The sequence below is a fragment of the Candoia aspera genome, chromosome 1 (assembly GCF_035149785.1).
Source record: "Candoia aspera isolate rCanAsp1 chromosome 1, rCanAsp1.hap2, whole genome shotgun sequence".
Lineage (NCBI taxonomy): Eukaryota > Metazoa > Chordata > Lepidosauria > Squamata > Boidae > Candoia > Candoia aspera.
The window spans coordinates 45095293-45114100 of record NC_086153.1 but is presented as its reverse complement, the minus strand read 5'-3'; the positions used below and the strand labels follow the sequence as shown (position 1 = coordinate 45114100).

At 42.8% G+C, this 18808-nt stretch overlaps 1 protein-coding gene across 1 annotated transcript in view; it reads left to right on the top strand.

Moving 5' to 3' along the window:
* The first annotated feature begins 6331 nt into the window (after positions 1–6331).
* The window catches only part of PKDCC (protein kinase domain containing, cytoplasmic), a 46844-nt gene continuing 34367 nt past the window's right edge, over positions 6332–18808 (top strand). Inside the window, exon 1 of the mRNA XM_063302968.1 lies at positions 6332–7349. Coding sequence (XP_063159038.1) covers positions 6615–7349 — 735 coding nt within the window. The 5' untranslated portion in view covers positions 6332–6614. The remainder of the gene's footprint in view (positions 7350–18808) is intronic.

Below are 18808 nucleotides of genomic sequence, written 5' to 3'. Positions count from 1 at the left end.
AATTAGGGCAGCATGAGAACACCATGAAATGGGAAAGCTGTACTCATCAAAACCTCAGTGTCATTGCTTGTAAAGTCCATAGTAGGTCAATTAAGAGTTTTTTTGTTTGTTGTTAACTGATTGCCTATTGGCTATATTATATCATTATGTCCCAGGACCCAGCAGTACACACAATTTCCCAATATTTCACATTGAAATCTCCTTAAAAGGCTGTGGTAGTTGCTTGTCTCTTATTTGTTAAAAGACAGTTTTATCATGAATACCTAAACTTGACTTCTGGGGTGAAGATCAATTAATACATGGTAGGAAAGAAACACTGTAAACCTGGGTGAGGAGGAGACCTGCACCCTCCAAGGTTTAGGCAATCAAAAATCTTAGTTTGTCCAATTAATACGTAGCATACTGAGTTTGTGATCTGAATAATTCACCATCACCACTTGTCACTTTTTAAGAGATTTGAATGTATTAAAATAATAAAAGATGGAGGGGGAGAAAAATCCCAAAGGTCTTGGACTGGTCCGCCTTTTCCTTTTCAGACTCTCTCTGCAAGTTATTATCAGATTCCCACCCCCTTTTAATTAGTGCTTCATGGTTGACATGCCATCCAGTTAAAAGAATATTGCATTTAAATTAGGAACATATTTTTGATGGAAGTTCAGATTCAGATTATCTTTTGGAATGTTCAGCGTGTCACCAGAATTTCACTGTAACTTTGGAGTTTGGGGTTAAATATGGATCCTATCAGAAATGAGATGAGTTTTCTGAATCTATGGATATTACATCTTTCGATGTGGATGGATTAAATATATAGTTTTGGGGTAGAATGGTTGGACTATAACTGGAGAGACCCAGGCTCAAATCTCCAAGTTTCAGCAGTGACTTCTGATCAATCATTATGTCTCTTTACCCTGCAGAATTGATGTAAGAATAAACAGAGGGGGATAATTATGTGCAATCACTCTGTATGCCTAAGAAGCAAGCTGAGAAGTAAATGTTAAAGAACATTAAGTAGTATATATAATACAATATGTACTATATTTTACTTAGGAAAGTTGTTCTTTTAGTATCCAATTAGTCTCTCTTATATATTTGAAAGCAAGAAAACAAATAAAAATATCTCGCTTCTGGATTCTAGGACACTAGCTCTACTCAGGCACTATCCTCGTATGCATAACTCAACCTGTGACCGGACCCTCCCTTCTCCAAATTATACTCTGTTGTCAATCAAGAGCTGGTCGTACACAATCCACAGTTGTCTGCAACAGGGAGCAGACAATTCACATGTAAAACTAAGATTCCTACTGCAGATAATTGCACCATAGCCATGAACAACCAGCTCTTCACTGGCATCACAATATCACTTATAGAGGGGATAGACTACTCATTACTCCTTGTGTATTGAATTTTTACAAGAGAATGTACTGGGTGAACAGGGCTCCTGTTAAGAATTACATTGTAACGTACATAAATAAGTAGATATGCAGACTAGTTTTAATTCTGTATTATTGTTTCCACTTGTACCTCACCATTAACACAGTTAGGTGCAAACTGAAATCCCAGGTACATAATTGTAGAAGTAGGTTCAATGTTTTAAATCTTTCTATCTTAGACCATTCACTCATTTAAAGACACTGTCTGTCTTGTGTTTATTAACATTTGTATTTATTTATGCAAGGAATCTTTCAACAATCTTTCTTGGCTGCTCTTGAGAATCATCTCTTTTCCAACCCAAATTTTGGCTTACCCATTTGTGTAACTATTTCTACTGCCTGGTTTTTTCAGCGTATACCCTTATGACTTGTTAAAGAGAAAATATCTTGGTTGGTTTCTTATTCCATCATGTATCTTATCACCATCATGATCATAAAAACGTATAGAAACAGGTGTAGGTATTTCTTCAGAAGGCTGCAGAGAACTTGAGGATTAGGCTGGGGAATTTCACTAAAGATTCCCAAATCTCCCCTCCTCCCCACACAGGTAGAATAATGGTAATTTAACTTCTAATGTCACACAATTCTGAAGAGTAAATTGTTATCTGCAAATAACTTTGTGCAGGCAGAATTCAGTCTACTGTTCATTACAATTTTGGTAATGTGTAGTTTAATAAATAAATAAGATCATGGTTTACAAACCACATGGTCTGGGTTCGCATGCTGTGCTAGGCAAAAATCAAACAAACCACCTTACATTTTATTGTGATGTTTGAATTCACCCACTGTCTCTCAGCTGAACTTACCTTAAAATGCTGTTTGGAGGAGACCTTGGCAAAGAGAAGAAAATTATTTGATTGGGTTCACTTAAGGCAGGGTTTCTCAACCTCAGCAACTTTAAGATGTGTGGACTTCAGCTCCCAGAATTCTCCAGCCAGCATGCTGGGAGTCCACACATCTTAAAAGTTGCTGAGATTGAGAAACACCAATTTAAGCCATGGCTTTCAAACAATTGTTGGGTTCACACAAAAAGCTGAACTGAAACTAGCAGACCACAGTATGGTTTTGTATGCTGGGAGAACCAGCCTTTGAGGTAAGAGGGGAATAGTATTGTAACTAACAACCACCGCTCAGCAGAAGTAGAAGTTAAGAAAAAAATCCCACTTATACTTTCTGTTGAGGTTACTGAATGTCAGTTGTTCAAAATGGGGGAGGAGGGCAATTGTCAACAGTCTTAAGTTACTGTAACTTCCTGTAAATTATTTCTTAAATAATAAAGCAGTCTTCCTCAGCCTGATGCTGCCCAGGTATGTTAGATGTCTCCCATATCCTATGAGTGGACTGGAGTGGCAGTCCAACCTTTGAGAACCAGGTTGCCTTTTAGCACAGGTAGGTATTTCATGCAGCTTTTAATTTTTTGTCTTGCTGGAAGGAGAGAGGAAGAATGAGTGAGTGAGTGAGTGAGTGAATAACATGGTGGAGGGGAAACAGTTTCATCATCTTTCAGCCAAATTTAGTTACAGGGCTGTGGCAAAAATACACTGGGGTTTGTAGCATCATGGACACATTAAAGCAGATTGGGCTAAAAATATAACAAGGGAATAAAATAGTTGATTGTGTTTTCTCAGGCACTAGCCTTGATTTCCTTTGCAGATGGAAAACGTAAGTTCCACACTTACGGGTGTTTGTGACAGCTTGTGCTTTTACAATTAGTACCCTCGTGAGAGGGATCTGGGAAGGGAAATCGCCCTGTCCAGAGCCAGCTTTATCAAGATTATTAGGCGGGCACCGATTCTGCGCCTGCCTGCCCGCCCCTCCTCCCGGCAATCCAAACAGTGCATTAATTACAGCGTCCTGCATGCTTTGTGCTGGCGACCTGAATGGCGCTCTCCAACCCTTTCTAAAACTTTCTCAATCCAAGGCAATTTCAACTGGCGCGCGCTCTCTTTCTCCTTACGTATTCGCGCTTTGTGTCCTTTCTGGGACTAATTTCATTTGTTAATTAGTTGCTAACAGCGCCGGCCCGGGTAGATAAGCACACCATTAGCACTAGGGCTCGGGCAATCTCCAGCAGAGCTGCGGCGACCTCACGCCGAGCTCGGGAGATGCAGGAGGGGCGCACAGCCCTAACCCCCACAGGTCCCGGTGGGGACCTTTCATTCCTCCGCGGTAGCCACAACACAGAGCTCCCGGCTAGGACTTTAATGAGGGGTGGGGGCAAGCTGCCGCTTTGCCGCGTCTGTTCAGAGGAGAAGCGAAGTTTTATTGATTTTTTAAATCTACATCGCGCCCAGGCCTGTGGACCGGGGGAGGGGTAAGGGAACGGAAAGGCAGAGGCAGCTCCCCTAAATTGTCTTTGTCTCCCTCTTTACCTTTAAAAGATCGCAGAAAACTTCCTCCAACTGTTTGCGGACCCGCACCCAACTCCCAACTGACAGTGTAATTGCTCTGCCCAGCCGAAAGATGCCCTTGAGATGTGCGGGATCACAAGGCTCACGATCCCCAGCCACAGGCCAGGAAATATGAGTGTTGTAGACTCGCACACTTACAGGGCCTCGGGATGGGGCAAGCCAGCACATAGATTCCTTGAGGCCTTCTTCGATCCGTTAAATTTACCACGCCATCCAATGAATTTCGACATACCCCTCCCATACATTTTCTTCCCGCTTTCATGGGAGTTAAAACCGTTTGGCCTCGGGCCACTCCAAGATTACACGTGGAAAACTGAGCTGTAAATTTCTCACATAACCTTCCCGGGAGATAAAGGCGCCCAAATAAAGTTTGATTTCTCTCTGCCCCACAAACTTCGCAATCCACCTTGAGCAATATTTGTACGTGCGTGTTTTAAGCACCTTTGGCCGGCTAATCAGCGAACCGCTGCGACTAATCAGCCCCTTTCAATGGCACTGCATGTGCATTTAAAATCTGATTTTTACCCAGCCCTGCCCCCGCTCGGTTATGCTCTGATGGCGCAATAGTGAAGCCCATTGATTTACATGTTTTGTCAGAAAAAAGTTTACTTTCCAATCCCGGTGATTTTCTGCAGTTATTTGAAGAAAGAGGGAGGGAGGACGAAGAGGAGGGAAATGAGCTTCATTATGTGGCTTTAAAATATCGATTCGTTCTTAGATTTAGACTCTTGCCTAGAGTCTAAAACCATAACGCTGTTGAGGTTTTAGGAAAGAAATTTAGGGCCCCTTTAAGCCAAACGAAACGGAACGGCCTGAAAGGCATATTTTGAAGGGAGATGACCAAATCGTGCCCGAGGGTGCAACAAAAATTGTATGATTCCCATAATGTGGGACTAACCCGATCTATTATTACTGTTTTTGTAGTGATATTACAAATTCGGATGCTATATCCTCCGCCCTAACCAAATAATCCCAGATCGAAGTTACCTCTATTATGCCTTAATAGATGAATGGCCAGTAATGGCGCTTATTTTTGGTATTCACACAGCGCGTTGACCTGTTTCATGACTGAACCCATTTATTTATTATGCAAATTAACCCCCCCAATCAACTCTGGGCGGCGAACAAGCATAAAACCACATACAGAAAAACAACAATATATCAAACCATCTATTAACCAAATGGTCTAGGATTTCCCCTTCCCCCGCTCAAACTACAGTTAAAACTAAACAAGTTTAATAAATTATGCAAATACAGTTGCTTGGACTATGGATGATCTGGTTAAGCGTGTGACGTGAACACAACCAGAAAGGAGCCTCCCCTATTCGTGTTTACTGCTGGGTCCACTTGAGGTTGCTCTCATTTTACTAAAAATCCTACTGTCCAGGATTACACTCGCAGCTGATTTTCCCGGGCAAATCGATCAGTTTGCAAGCCCGGTAGAGAAGTAAGTGATCGATTGACATCCCTTCGCTATGCGTTTCGAAGGACATAGGGGAAAAATCGCTTTCATGGGAGGGAAATTCAGTCGTTTGGCCTTAAGGAAAAAAAAAGGCTCAACTATGCGACATATTTCACATGTGCATATGGTTCATGATAGGCAGTACGGGTTAAATAAATATAGCCGGCTTGTTTTTTTTTAACAAAAAAAAAAACGGTTCATAAATAAAAGAAACCAAACTGTTTCCTCTGCTAATTTCTATCCTATTCGGTTTTGGTACAGATTTTTGAAAGGGCTATTAAAAACCGAGTATTTAAACTTGGGCGCCAAACGTTTCCGCCCCTGGCTAACGGAACGTCTAAGTGATGCTTCGAAGACTGTCAAAATGGAACTGTATGGTTGTGTGAACGAGATGCATGTCTATAAATACTTACGAAAACTCACTACGGCAAAAATAAATATATATAAAAAATAAACGCTGAGATCAGCATATGGCCTTTAGAAGATCCTGAAATGATAATCGGGAGGTTGGATAATGCCACTTAATTTCGCTTTCCCTCCCGCTTTCTCGCAAAATGCAGCGGTCTTTTCCACATCTCAGTTTAGAGACAACGTGACTGTGGAAGACGTAGAGGGCAAACGTCAGGTCCTCTTCGGACCTCAGAGAATGATGCCCTTGAGTGTTCCTTATCCTTCTGCCCAACCAAACGCTTCGTTTCCATGTTCTGCCTTCTCAATACGAGACACTAGTTCGAGCAGGCAAAAGGGATACTTTTCCTACCGTCCCGTTCAGTTCACTACCGTCTTTGGGAGGCGACACCGTTATCAAGCTCCTGCCGCCTCTCCAGCCGGAGCATGAGGACTGTTTCTGGGAGTTGTAGTTCTCACTCTCGTGGTGTTCTGGCCGCCACCTGTGACAAGAAGACTTCATTTCCCAGCTATCCTCTCTGCCGTTCTCCCCGTTCCACTGGCGAGGCCAAGCCGTCAATCAGTTGTCGTCACAATGAATGTAGCACACTTGGATATTTTTTTTTGTATGTAAAACTCTCCTTTGCCTTCTCATTGCGGTGTACCTAATAATAAGGCTTTTAAGGGCGGGTTTATAAAGGCAAGGCTGGAGGCAAGTGTCATGTGGGCAGCAGCTCGCCTCGCCGAGGAGTGGCGAGGCAGCGGGGCTGAGTGAAGACGGGGTTCGGTCGGGGTGTTTTCCCCCCAGTCCGTCCGTCCGTCCGTCTTTTGGTCATCTGGAATGCTGCAAGGGAGGTCGCGGCGAAGCTGATCGCGAAGACAGGGAGCCCGGCAGGAAGGGTTCGCTGTGGAGCTTGCCGGGCAATGAAGCGCCAGAAGCTGGCTGTGGCAGCTGGCTTCTGCCTGTCCTTCTTGCTGGGCACTTTGCTCAACGTCTTATTCATCCCGGCCTTTGATCCCCTTCAGCAACAACAGCAGCAAAATGCGGGCATCGCGCACTCGCTGGCGGGCTCGCCTCTGGACGTGTCGTGGGAGGCGGAAAGGAGAAGCAACAACCGTCACCGGCGCGGGGATTTAGCTCTGCAGATCCGAGAGCGCTACGAAGAGGTGCTGCGGTACCAACAGAGGCAGCACGGAGAAGCGGGAGTGGCGGGAGCCGCTGCCAAGTCTCGGCCGGCGGTGAGACCGCTGGAGAGGCGGCTCATGGATCTCGCGCCGCCGAGGTTCCCCTCCTCGTCCACGGAGCGCAGCCCACGGGTGGTCCAGCCCAGTTCGGCCGGTCTCCTCGCTTCCGGGGCGCCCTGGTCCCCTGGATCCAAACTAGAACTCTCTCTCGGCCCGCTTTGGTTGGGATGCCGGGACATTAGCAACGTGACAGAGGTGCACTACCTGGGCTCCGGCTACACCAAAGCGGTCTACAAAGCGGTGCTCAACCGGAGCCTGGCGGTGGCCCTGAAATCCGTCGATTTTGGGGGGCACGACATCGACAACTGCGTCAAGCTCTATGGGTCACTGGAAGACTGTTACCGGCTGGCCTCCTATAAGATTATCAAGGAGATGGTCCTTTTGCAGCGGTTGCGGCACCCCAACATCCTCCAGGTAAGTAGGGGATCCCGGATCTTAGGAACTTCAGACCTGCGGCGGCTGCGCGGCCCTGGCGGTGAAAGATGGGCGGACGCCGGGTTTAGGATTCAAACTCAAATTTGATTGCGTTTTCGTTAAGCGGGATCCTGGTTTATGCATAAACAAAATACTTTATAATACATTTGGAAGAAGAATTGGAGGGGGTGGCGGTGAAGGCTGTTTTGTTATCAGGAACCCAATGATTACTTGCCGTGATCACAAACGCATTTTAATTCTGTTCGCTTGCATCTGATGAGCTGTGGAAGCGGAAAGAGGGCGTTCATCTCCTGGTGTATCACGATCGCGAGGGTAAAATAAGAGTTTACGGCTGGCCACGTGCGACTTCTTGTTCGTGGGGGATGAGATATTGCAATCTGTTTGGAAGTAAGTTGCTATAAACGAGCTGAACCGACTTCGAAGGTAACGTAGAATCGTGTTTCAAACAGCTGAAATCAAGGCTAAATCCGGAACAAGATTTAGAACTTAAGAGGACTGTTTTGGCTACCGATGCTGCTGTCAGAGGTCAGGTACCAGCGAAAGAGTTCCCAAAGAGTTTGCAGGAGAGATGAATAGAGCCGGTCTCATCATCTTAGGGACTGGGTCCAGGATACCCAGCAGCTAGAACTTTAAAGCATGTATAGAACCCCATGGAATTTCTTTCCCTGTATTTCCCAATTGTAATGCCTAATGAGATCTCTATAAATGAAGCTGGAAATCTTATACACACCTATGTCAAGTAAATCCTGCTGAATTTTCTTCTGAGCAGGTGAGAAAATTGCGTGAACATGGCCATAGAGTCATCAAGAGTTGAAATCTGCTTGAGGGAGTCTTTATTTTTTTAGACGTGTATAGGATGGTGTCGTAACAGTCAGTGTGTTTGGGTACAGGGTGTGAAATGTTTCCCCCAATAGCGAGAAAGCTGGATAAAACACATAGATTGAGTAATTGGATGAAGTGTGTTACTTTCACCAATTTGAAGAGCTTGGAAATGACAGTGTGAAAGAGATTGTGGAATTTGGACCAAACTAAATATGGCAGGCCATTCTGTGAGCCAGTCTGTGAGTTCAGGGAAGTGCTGCGATTATGTAAATGTGTAAGTTTTATAGCAAAATGAAATGCTGAACTGGTGGAGGTGGGCAAAGCAGGGGGATAATTTGCTTTCAGCAGCTCTTGGAATTTAATATTCTGCCAAATCAGTGTGAATCTTAAAAGTGAGATGACAATGTGATGCTTCACAACGTTGTCCTATCTTTTCTGTAAGGCAAAGGAACATCTGCAACTCTGGGTTCTGGACTAGAACCTGGCCTTCCTATATTACAAAATCAGAATTGCTAAAAATAAAAAGCTTGAGTCAAGTCATTTATTCATTTTTTTCAAAGGCAAAACAAGGGCCATTTAACTCTGGTTTCTTCACTGAATTTGCATCATACCTAACTGGAGGAGGAGTTCGTTGGGCAATTTTGTAACTGCTTGAGGACTGATGTATGAAATTAGCTGAACTTTGAGTGCTTTGAATTTTACCAGGTTTGGAGACCATCCTTCCCAGAAAAGATGGATAAAAAGGTGAGAGATGTCAGAGTGGGAAGGAGAGATGGCTGGGCAGCAGCAGCAGCTCTCCTCATTCTTCAAAAACAGCAAGCAGAGCAACAGGAGACAGAAGTTTCTGTTAGCAATTTTTTACTTTAGGTGCATATTTGTTGTTGGGGCAAATTGCTCTTGTCAAAAGTAGAGACAAGGCAATCAATGGGTCTTGACAGCCAAAGCTCCCTTCTCCACCTCCTTCAAACTGAGCTCTGTATGTTTTTAAAACAAGGATGGTCTTTCAGATTCAGATCGACTTGCAAGGTCTCCTGCCTTTGGCACTGTCCAGAATGTCATACATGGGGGTGGGGGTGGGGGTGGGGAACCTCCCGTTTTTTTCATTTCCTCTTCCCACTTTCTTCTTTGCCACTGTTAAACCAATGCCTGGGAGTAATCTACTTTGAATTTGCTTCTAAATAAATATGCATAAGGGGGTTGGTTCCAAATCCTACTTTTTACCCAATACTCCATTCAGTTCTATCTAGGTCAACAGAATTCGTTTCTAACTAGGTCCAAAGTTCCAGAAAAAGAGTATCCAATAAGAGAAATTAGCCAGTCCTAGCCACATGGACATAAGCTTCACTAGGTTCAGTAGGTCTTTCTCCCAGCTAAGTAAGTCTAGCCTAGAGGAGGATTTGCTGCCTCTTCCCCCTTGCTTTCTCTCCCCTGCACCCCATCCTACTTCATCCCAAGTGGTAACCGGCTCCTCAGGTCTCCTCTGAGAAGTGAATTTATGTGCTTCTTCTAGCTGGGGAAAATAATTTGATGATGCTCTTCAGATAATCTCTGCATCTGGGTACTTCCTGGAGAACTGCTCTTTGGAGAAAAAGGTGTGGGGGTCTTTTTTAAAAATATCTTTTCTTTTGCCTTTGGCCCATGAAATTAAGAAAAGATGTGATGAGACTTTTCTTGCAGCTTGTCTTTCCATTCCTATTTTTCCCCTTCTTTCTTTTCTGAGTGACTTGACAGCCATCTAGCTACCTCCTTTCAACGCCTACCTCTCCTGCCTCTTCAGTTATAATTTTGTAGATTATGTGCCCCCCCTGCAATTTTGGGAATATTTCAGAACTGTCTTTGCTTATGAACTTTAGATTGTGCTTGTGAGGAAGCCAAAGCCAAGCAAGCCTTCCTTGACTGGGATATCCACTGCACAAGAGTAAAGGCAGATGGGAAAAAAAAAATGTTACTGCTGCCATTTGACTTTAATTCTGGAGGAAGTAGTAATGTGTATCTGTAGAATTCAAGCAAGGAGTAAATGCTTGTAAAATAATTTGAAGAAAACTAAAACTGAGAGATTTAGCTAATTATGCTTCCTCCCTCACACTTAGAATTCTTGTTTTTCTGACAACTTTGAAATAGCCGTTTGAGAGGATGTTTGGGGTGAAGCAACACTGTGGCTTTCCGTTTTATGAATCTGCAGTCAATCTACTTCATTGTCTGAAGCGGGGTTGCAGTTTTCTTTGAAGTTGTCATGAACTCCACTTTTATTCCAGATAGTTAGCTCTGGTTTCATCCCGATCCAAAATAGGAAGCTATAGTTCTTCAAAAATTCTAGACTCCTATATATGATTTAAGTTTGTACCTGAGCTTCTAATTTTGAAATCAAATGGAAATAAATTGAAGGTTCCAAGCAAAAGACCCTCACTGAAGCTTCTAGAATATAGAATCTGTTCTCCCCCCGCCCCAAATATATGTTATTTTAGAATGTTGCTGAGCATTCTATTGCTTTTGCTATTTTGGGTTTAAACAGGGTGTCATATTGCTCAGGGATTTTCACAGAATGTAAGAAAGGATCAATCTAAATATCCCTCTAGACCAACATCAGGTTTTAACAATGTCCAGCCAGATGATTCTCAGAAATCCCTAAAAGGACACAAAGACAGCAACAGATAGCCAACTGTTCTCCACACTATTTCCTCCCCAGCAGGAGGAGGCTTTCCTGACCAAGAAGTTCTGCTAGGGATCATGGCACTTTACCTGTGCATAAATAATTTCACAAGGTCCTCCTCTGGGTATCCCTGCCATCTTAGGTGAGCTGGGGAGCCAAGAAAGACCCAGTCTTCTCAATAGTGATTACAGAATTAAAAATGGACTTGTGTCTAATCTTTTGCCAAGGCCTTTTTGTTCATTTCATTTCCTGTAAAACTGAATTTTCGCTATTCTAATATTGTTTTTTTTTGTTTAGGTATTTGTTTTTAAATGGGTATTTTATCTTCTATAAAGCTGCCCTGAGAAAATTTCTTTTGAAGGTTGGGAAACAAATACTGCTTATCAATGTGACTTACCACCCCTGGATAGATTTATCTTACTCTACTAAAAATTTTCTCCCTACTTCCAAACATCTAAGCCTGTGGACTCAGCCACATCTTCTGGTAACAAATTGCATACAGTATAGGAAACCCCAACGACATGGTGAGAAATTTGGTTTTCTTCTAAACCCTGAACTTTGTTTCCTTCCTTTACATCTTGAAGGTAGTAATGGCAAAATGAGCTTCTACTTCCCGGGACTAGCAATATGTGCCACTTCACTGATCTCTTTATATAAATTTCTGGGAATGCTTGAAACTCCATCCTTTGACACCCCCACCTCAGACTCTTCTGGTTTCTGATTTAATTTTGACAGGGGGGACAGACTTTCTAAATAAACCCAGCCTGTTCAGGCGAATTTCCTAAAGCAAAGCTCTTAGTGTCCAGAGAAAGTGTAGAGAGCTTTCAAGAACAGAAGCTTATTTTCCTGTTGCTGCTTCCTTGAGTGCTGGAATACACTGGAGACCACCCATTCTCCCGCTCTTCTCTCCAATTCAGCAGCACATCCATCTACAGTGAGTGATGGGTTGCCAAGGGCCTCCAAAGCATTACTGAATTAGCCTATTTATTCACAAATAGTGCCTTATTCTGGTGTGCAACCCTCAGTCAGAGATCAGACTCATAGAATATATGCAAGGCAGTTTAGTGCAAAATTAGACTAACTCCCTTTTGAGTGGGATTAGCCCTGGATGAGCTCTAAAAATCCAAGCCTCATCTTTTAACTGTACAGTAAAAAATATAATGCGTATTTAATAAGTGACAATCTGACATTCCTTCCCCATCTTTGATTCATTATAAGGCTCTTCCCATTTCTTGCTACACTGATTCATGCTTTTGGAATTTCCAGGCTTGATTACTGCAATAGAGTTTTGGGGCAGCTGCTGAAAGCAACTTGGAAGCTTCAGCTGGGACTCTCGGTGCTTGAACAGTGAGGGCGGCTCATCCAAAATATGGCTTGCTACAGTATTATCAAATGGATCAGTACTTCTGATTCAGGACCGCGGATCCAGCTGATTAACATTAAAAGCCAAGAGCCATGTCAACGTTTTGGGTTTTCTTACACACTCATGTTTACTTGACCATTGGCTTCAGTAGACAAAATGCAATGGGCAGAAAATAATCCTGGATACAAGATGCAGTGGGAAGGAATTGTGGAGAGGTCTGAAATGGTTATTGGGTTCCCAAGACAGCCTTGTGTGGCGCAGAGTGGTAGGCGGCAGTATTGCAACCGAAACTCTTCCCACAACCCGAGTTTGATCCCAGCGGAAGCTGAATTCTCGGGTAGCTGGCTCAGGCTGACTCAGCCTTCCATCCTTCTGAGGTTGGTAAATGAGTACCCAGCTTGCTGGGGAAGGTGACGACTGGGGAAGGCAATGGCAAACCACCCCGCTCTATAGTCTGCCAAGAAGACGTCGTGAAAGCGGCGTCCCCCCCAAAGGGTCAGACATGACTTGGTGCTTGCACAGGGACCTTTCACCTTTCACCAAGCTGTTCAGGAGTTTTTAAATGCCCTGGCTGTGCAGAATGTTGGAAGGCCTGTTTCACGTGCATCCTGTCTGTTTCATGCAAGTTGTTTGTGGACCTTGCTCAAGGTGGTGATTGGAACCCTGAACATCTCAAGTACTCATGTCTCTCCCCCAATAAGTCAGCTTGTCCACGTAAGATGAGATCCATCCACCATTCTGATGTGCAACTTTATTTGCCACAGGTCAGAACAACAACCTCCTACTTAGTAAGGGTAACAGTCATTACTGCAAGAAATGTGTAAAGCTTCATGCAGGCTGAAAATCCAATTCACACTTGCTCCGCTTTCTTTGCATGTAAGGAAAACCACACTGTGATGTACAGAAAGGAACTGATGCTCAATCAGAAAAAAATTAAGCAACTTGTCCAGCCTCTTGTAATCCCAAGCATGTAAATCCTTCACCCATTGTCTGCACTGAACAGATTCAGTAGATTACTTTTTGGAGGCAACAAGATAATGAGTTTCTCAATTACGCTGACAGTCATATCATGGATTTATGTTGTAGGATTGTTGCAAGGATTTCTGAGATCATATGTATACAGCACTTGAAATTCTTGACAATGTTGGAGAATGTTATTATCTTTAATTAGTATGGACAATCTGTCTCTGGGTATAAAATTAGATCTGGTAGATGGCTTGAGACAGAGTATGAGGTTTAATTGTGGACTGGGGTGACAGCACACATTGAGCAAATGGTACTTATTATTTAATCTAGATTAGCCTTCCCCAAGTTGATGCTCTTCTAGCTAAAGGAAATTCTCATAATTCCTTTCCAGCACAGAGGTAACTGAAAATGATGGGAGTTGTAGTGAAACATATTTGAAGGTTGCTGGATTGGGGGAAGGTGAGAAAAGGAGGGTGATCTTCCACAGGTACCTTCAGTCATTCCTTCAGTCAATGGCAGGATGTTTGGGAAAGCTATTTTGATTTTTTTGTGGGGTTTCTCCTTCAGTGGGAAGAATTAAGACAAATGCTCTGAAACACTGAAAAAAAATCCAGGTTCTTTCATTTAGAAGCTGGTACTTGTGTGTTTCTGGTTTAGACATAGATAAGGAAATTGTCAAGTTTTAGCAGTTGTCTCTTGGGGAAAATGGTAGAGAAAAATAGTTGTATGTGAGCAACATTTAATTGCATCAGGACTGCTAAATGTTTCACTTTTCTGACAAGTACAGATAAACAGTTTGGGCCAGAGATATAAATGGGATTTCTTCCAATATATACTGCCACCTTAGTTAAGTTTACTACAAAAAAGTTATATTAATCTTTCATAAATGTGTTTAGGATTGCAGACCAAAGTTGTAATCTTAAACACAGTTGCTAGAGGGCAAGTTCTGTTGCACATAACTAAGCTTATTTCTGAGGAATTATGTTTAGGATGACAGCTCTGCTGTAGAAAAAGGGGGATAAATAAGAATGAATCTTCTGCTTTTGGGTGATTGAAATGTAAGCAGATGGAAGGCTGGTTTGACGTGGAAAATTGTTTGTAGGCAATTAGCTTTCTGTACAGAGATGTTGTGGCAAACAACCACCAGAAGGGATTTCAGCCAAGCTGATGATCTCATTTTATCTCTACCTGGTTTAGTACAATTGAATTTAGTGGAGTTTCTTATGATCCACATATGGAACTGCTGTCACACTTGTATTTATTTATTTATTAGATTTATATGGCCACCCATATTATATGAAATAACTCTGGGTGGCTAAAAACAGATAAACAACAACAAACAGACTCATCACAAATAACGAGAAGAACAGAATTAAATATTCTCTCATACCACCAAGTGTGGAAACAGACTCATCACAAAGCTACAAATGCTGGGCTCCCCTCCCCTCCTAATCCAGCATTTGGTGGAAAAGCCAGGTTTTAAGGGCCTTTTAGAAGGCAAGGAGGGTAGGGGCCTTGCGCACCTCAGGGGGAAGCTGTTGTACAAGGGAGGTGCAGATACAGAAAAGGCTTGCTTCCTAGGCTATATCAGATGGCAACATTTAAGGAAGAGCACTTGGAGCAAGTCTACCCTATCTAATCTAGTGGGTTGCGTAGATGTCTACAAGGAGAGGTGGTCCCACAGATAATCTGGCCCCATGCCATAAAGAGCTTTAAAGGTGATGCCCAGCATTTGAACTGCATCTGGAAAGAAATTGGGAGGCAGTGCAGCTTGCACAGCAGTGGTGTAACATGAGCAAATTGCAAGGTGTCCAGAAGTGCATGTGCCATGACACTCTGGACCAGTTGAAGTTTCCAGGTGGTCTTCAAGGGCTGCCCCATGTAGAGTCTATTGCAGTAGTACATATGAGAAGAGACGAGGGCATAACTGATCATGAACAGGGCCTCACGGTCCAGGACTGGATGCATTTGGCACCCAAGATGGACTCGTGCAAAGGTCCCCCTGGCCACAGCTGTGCCCTGCTCCTTGTACAGGAGCCCTAAGTCTAACAGGACCCCTAAACTGTGTACCAACACTGTTCAGGGGAGTGCTACCCCATCAAGAGTTAGAGATGGTAACTTTCCAAATCTGGGGGACCCAAAAACCAGAGTCACTCCATCTTGCTAGAGCTGAGTTGTAGCCAGTTCTTCCTCATCCAGCTCGTCATAGCCTCCAGGCATTTAAAGTTGCCTGGTTGAAGGTGTTCTTCCTTTACCACAGGTTTTTAATGAATTCTTGCTTCTTAGTAGTCTCTTGAAGAGTTTCCTGTAGGAGGAAAAATATTGTTTCATATATTAACTTATTTTGTAAGTCACCTTGATTTTTTTTTTGTTATGTTTTCAATAAATGTGTAATAAAAGTAATGAATATTTTCAAGTCACACTTCTCCACCCCAGCGTTAGGATTATGTTGGTTTAGACTAAGTCTGTATCATATAGCTTGCCCTATGGGGCTTCATCCATAGATTAATAGATGAGATAATTAGAATTTTACTATACAGAATCTTCTCCAAGAGGGTGCCCTCCAGTTATGTTGACTGCAATCTAATTACCTTTTATCAGCATGGTTGGCTGGGAGTGATGATAATTATAGTTCATGTATGAGTAGGTAGTCATAGCTGTACATGATTTGTGTATGTGTGGGGTGGCTGTAGAAATCAAAATAACCAGTCAATCAAATACAGTATGAAGGGCTCCTGCTTGGACCTAGCACTACACACTATTCTTGTCAATCTGGTATTACTGAGAAGAGCATCCCTTGACCAAGGTTGTTACTTTCCAGCTCTAAAATGAAGCTATGCTCTTCATTTAAACCTGGAATATTGCTTCATATTTCCTTCCACATATTTATATGACCAAGGAAGTGTAGGCTAGAGAGCTCTGGAAGTATGTAGTATGTTTGCATTCTACCATGAAATCATAGCAACAGTGCAACCTTCCCCAATCCAGTATCTAAAAGATTTGCAGAAGGGCAGCATTTTAGGGAATGTTGCTGTACCCAAAAGAACAAGGCTATTTTGTTGAACAAAAGTCTCTAACCTAGTGTATTTTTATGAGCAATCACTTGAGCATCTGGAGCCTTCTCATCATTTGAACTCTTACTTTGCATGCATGGAAGACCTGAGTAGTGCGACCCTAGGAAGAATGCTTTGTTTCAAAAGGCAGACACTGCATCTAAAATAATAACGTATTATTTTATTCTAAGCACTCCAGCTAACATACAGACTGTTCCTTGCTGATTGGCCACCCTTAGATGTTATGCCCTCCTAGGCCTTTTCAAATTGAGCGTGGTCACAAGTCTTACTTTGAGTGGAAGGGGATCTTCCCTTAGACATACATGTGACCCTGTAAGGGACATTTTCCTTGTAAATCTCTTCCAGATGACAGCTTAAAGTGTGTCTGTAAGATAACAGCCTTATTCTTCTACTGTTTCAGCCCTTCCCAGTTCTTATCCTGCCAGTGGTCACAATTGGCTTAGCTTGTGTTTGTATTTTTAAATGCATTCTTTCAAAACATTCTACATGTCATACATGTTGATGAAATGCTTTTGATCAATTATAAAGTGGGGCATGATTTCTTTTTGTAAAGTTTTATTAATTTTCAGCAAAAAAAAAAATGTACTAAATAATTTATTTTAAATATGGATCGCAGTCTGGCAGCTAAATGTTGTGGCTGTCTGTTGTTGTTCCAGAGGTGATATTCAAATAATAAAGTATGCTTTTTATGTGTTTTTATAATATCATTTTGGGAAGGAAAAATTAGAATGAATATCTAAATCCATCAGGACAATTGCTGCTTTATAATCGAGTGTAATAGTATTCCACATGTTCTAACTGATTGATCATCTTAGATTTATTGAAGTACATGAGATGGCCTAATATGTAGGCAGAGAGAATTAAAAAGGAGCACTCTTAAATATCTCACCAACTTTATTTGTGTGTATTATATATTGCTTCAGCAAAGGATTGTTACCTTGTTGTGGTGCTGGAGCTTGAGCACCTCAATGATGCCATGAGCTAAACTGTGAAGGGCCACCCAAGACGGGAAGGTCATGACAGAGAGGTCAGACTAAATGCGATACCTGGGAAAGGTAATGGCAACCCACCCCAGTATTCTTGCCGTGAAAACTAAATGGATCAGTACAACCAGAGATATGTCGGTATACCATCGGAAGATGAGACCCCCAGGTCGGAAGATGGTCAAAATGCTACTGGGGAGGAACAGAGGATGAGTTCAACTAGCCCCAGACGTGATGGCGCAGCTAGCTCAAAGCCAAAAGGACGGCTAGCGGCCGATGGTGCTGGTGGTGAATGGTGAATCCGATGTTCTAAGGATCAACACACCATTGGAACCTGGAATGTAAGATGTATGAGCCAGGGCAAATTGGATGTGGTTATTGGTGAGATGTCAAGATTAAAGATAGACATTTTGGGCGTCAGTGAACTGAAATGGACTGGAATGGGCCACTTCACATCAAATGACCACCAAATCTACTACTGTGGACAAGAGGACCACAGAAGAAATGGAGTAGCCTTCATAATTAATAGTCAAGTGGCTAAAGCAGTGCTTGGATACAATCCAAAAAATGACAGAATGATCTCAATTCGAACTCAGGGCAAACCATCTAACATCACAGTGATCCAATATACGCCCCAACCACAGATGCTGAAGAAGCTGAAGTAGAGCAGTTCTATGAGGATCTGCAGCACCTACTGGACAACACGCCTAAAAGAGATGTTCTTTTCATCACAGGAGACTGGAATGCTAATGTGGGCAGTCAAATGACACCTGGAATTACAGGTAAGCATGGCCTGGGAGAACAAAACGAAGCAGGACATAAGCTGATAGAATTTTGCCAAGACAACTCACTCTGCATAACAAACACACTCTTCCAACAACCTAAGAGATGGCTTTATACATGGACTTCCCGAGATGGACAACACCGAAATCAGATTGACTACATCCTTTGCAGCCAAAGGTGGCGGACATCTATACAGTCGATAAAAACAAGACCTGGAGCTGACTGTAGTTCAGATCACGAACGTCTTCTTGCACAATTTAGGATCAGACTAAAGAGATTAGGGAAGACCCACAGATCAGCTAGATATGAGCTCACTAATATTCCTAAGGAATATGCAGTGGAGGTGAAGAATAGATTTAAGGGACTGGACTTAGTAGATAGGGTCCCGGAAGAACTCTGGACAGAAGTTCGCAACATTGTTCAGGAGGCGGCAACAAAATACATCCCAAAGAAAGAGAAAACCAAGAAGGCAAAATGGCTGTCTGCTGAGACACTAGAAGTAGCCCAAGAAAGAAGGAAAGCAAAAGGCAACAGTGATAGGGGGAGATATGCCCAATTAAATGCAAAATTCCAGAGGTTAGCCAGAAGAGATAAGGAATTATTTTTAAACAAGCAATGCACGGAAGTGGAAGAAGACAATAGAATAGGAAGGACAAGAGACCTCTTCCAGAAAATTAGAACCATTGGAGGTGAATTCCAGGCCAAAATGGGTATGATCAAAAACAAAGATGGCAAGGACCTAACAGAAGAAGAAGAAGAAATCAAGAAAAGGTGGCAAGAATATACAGAAGACCTGT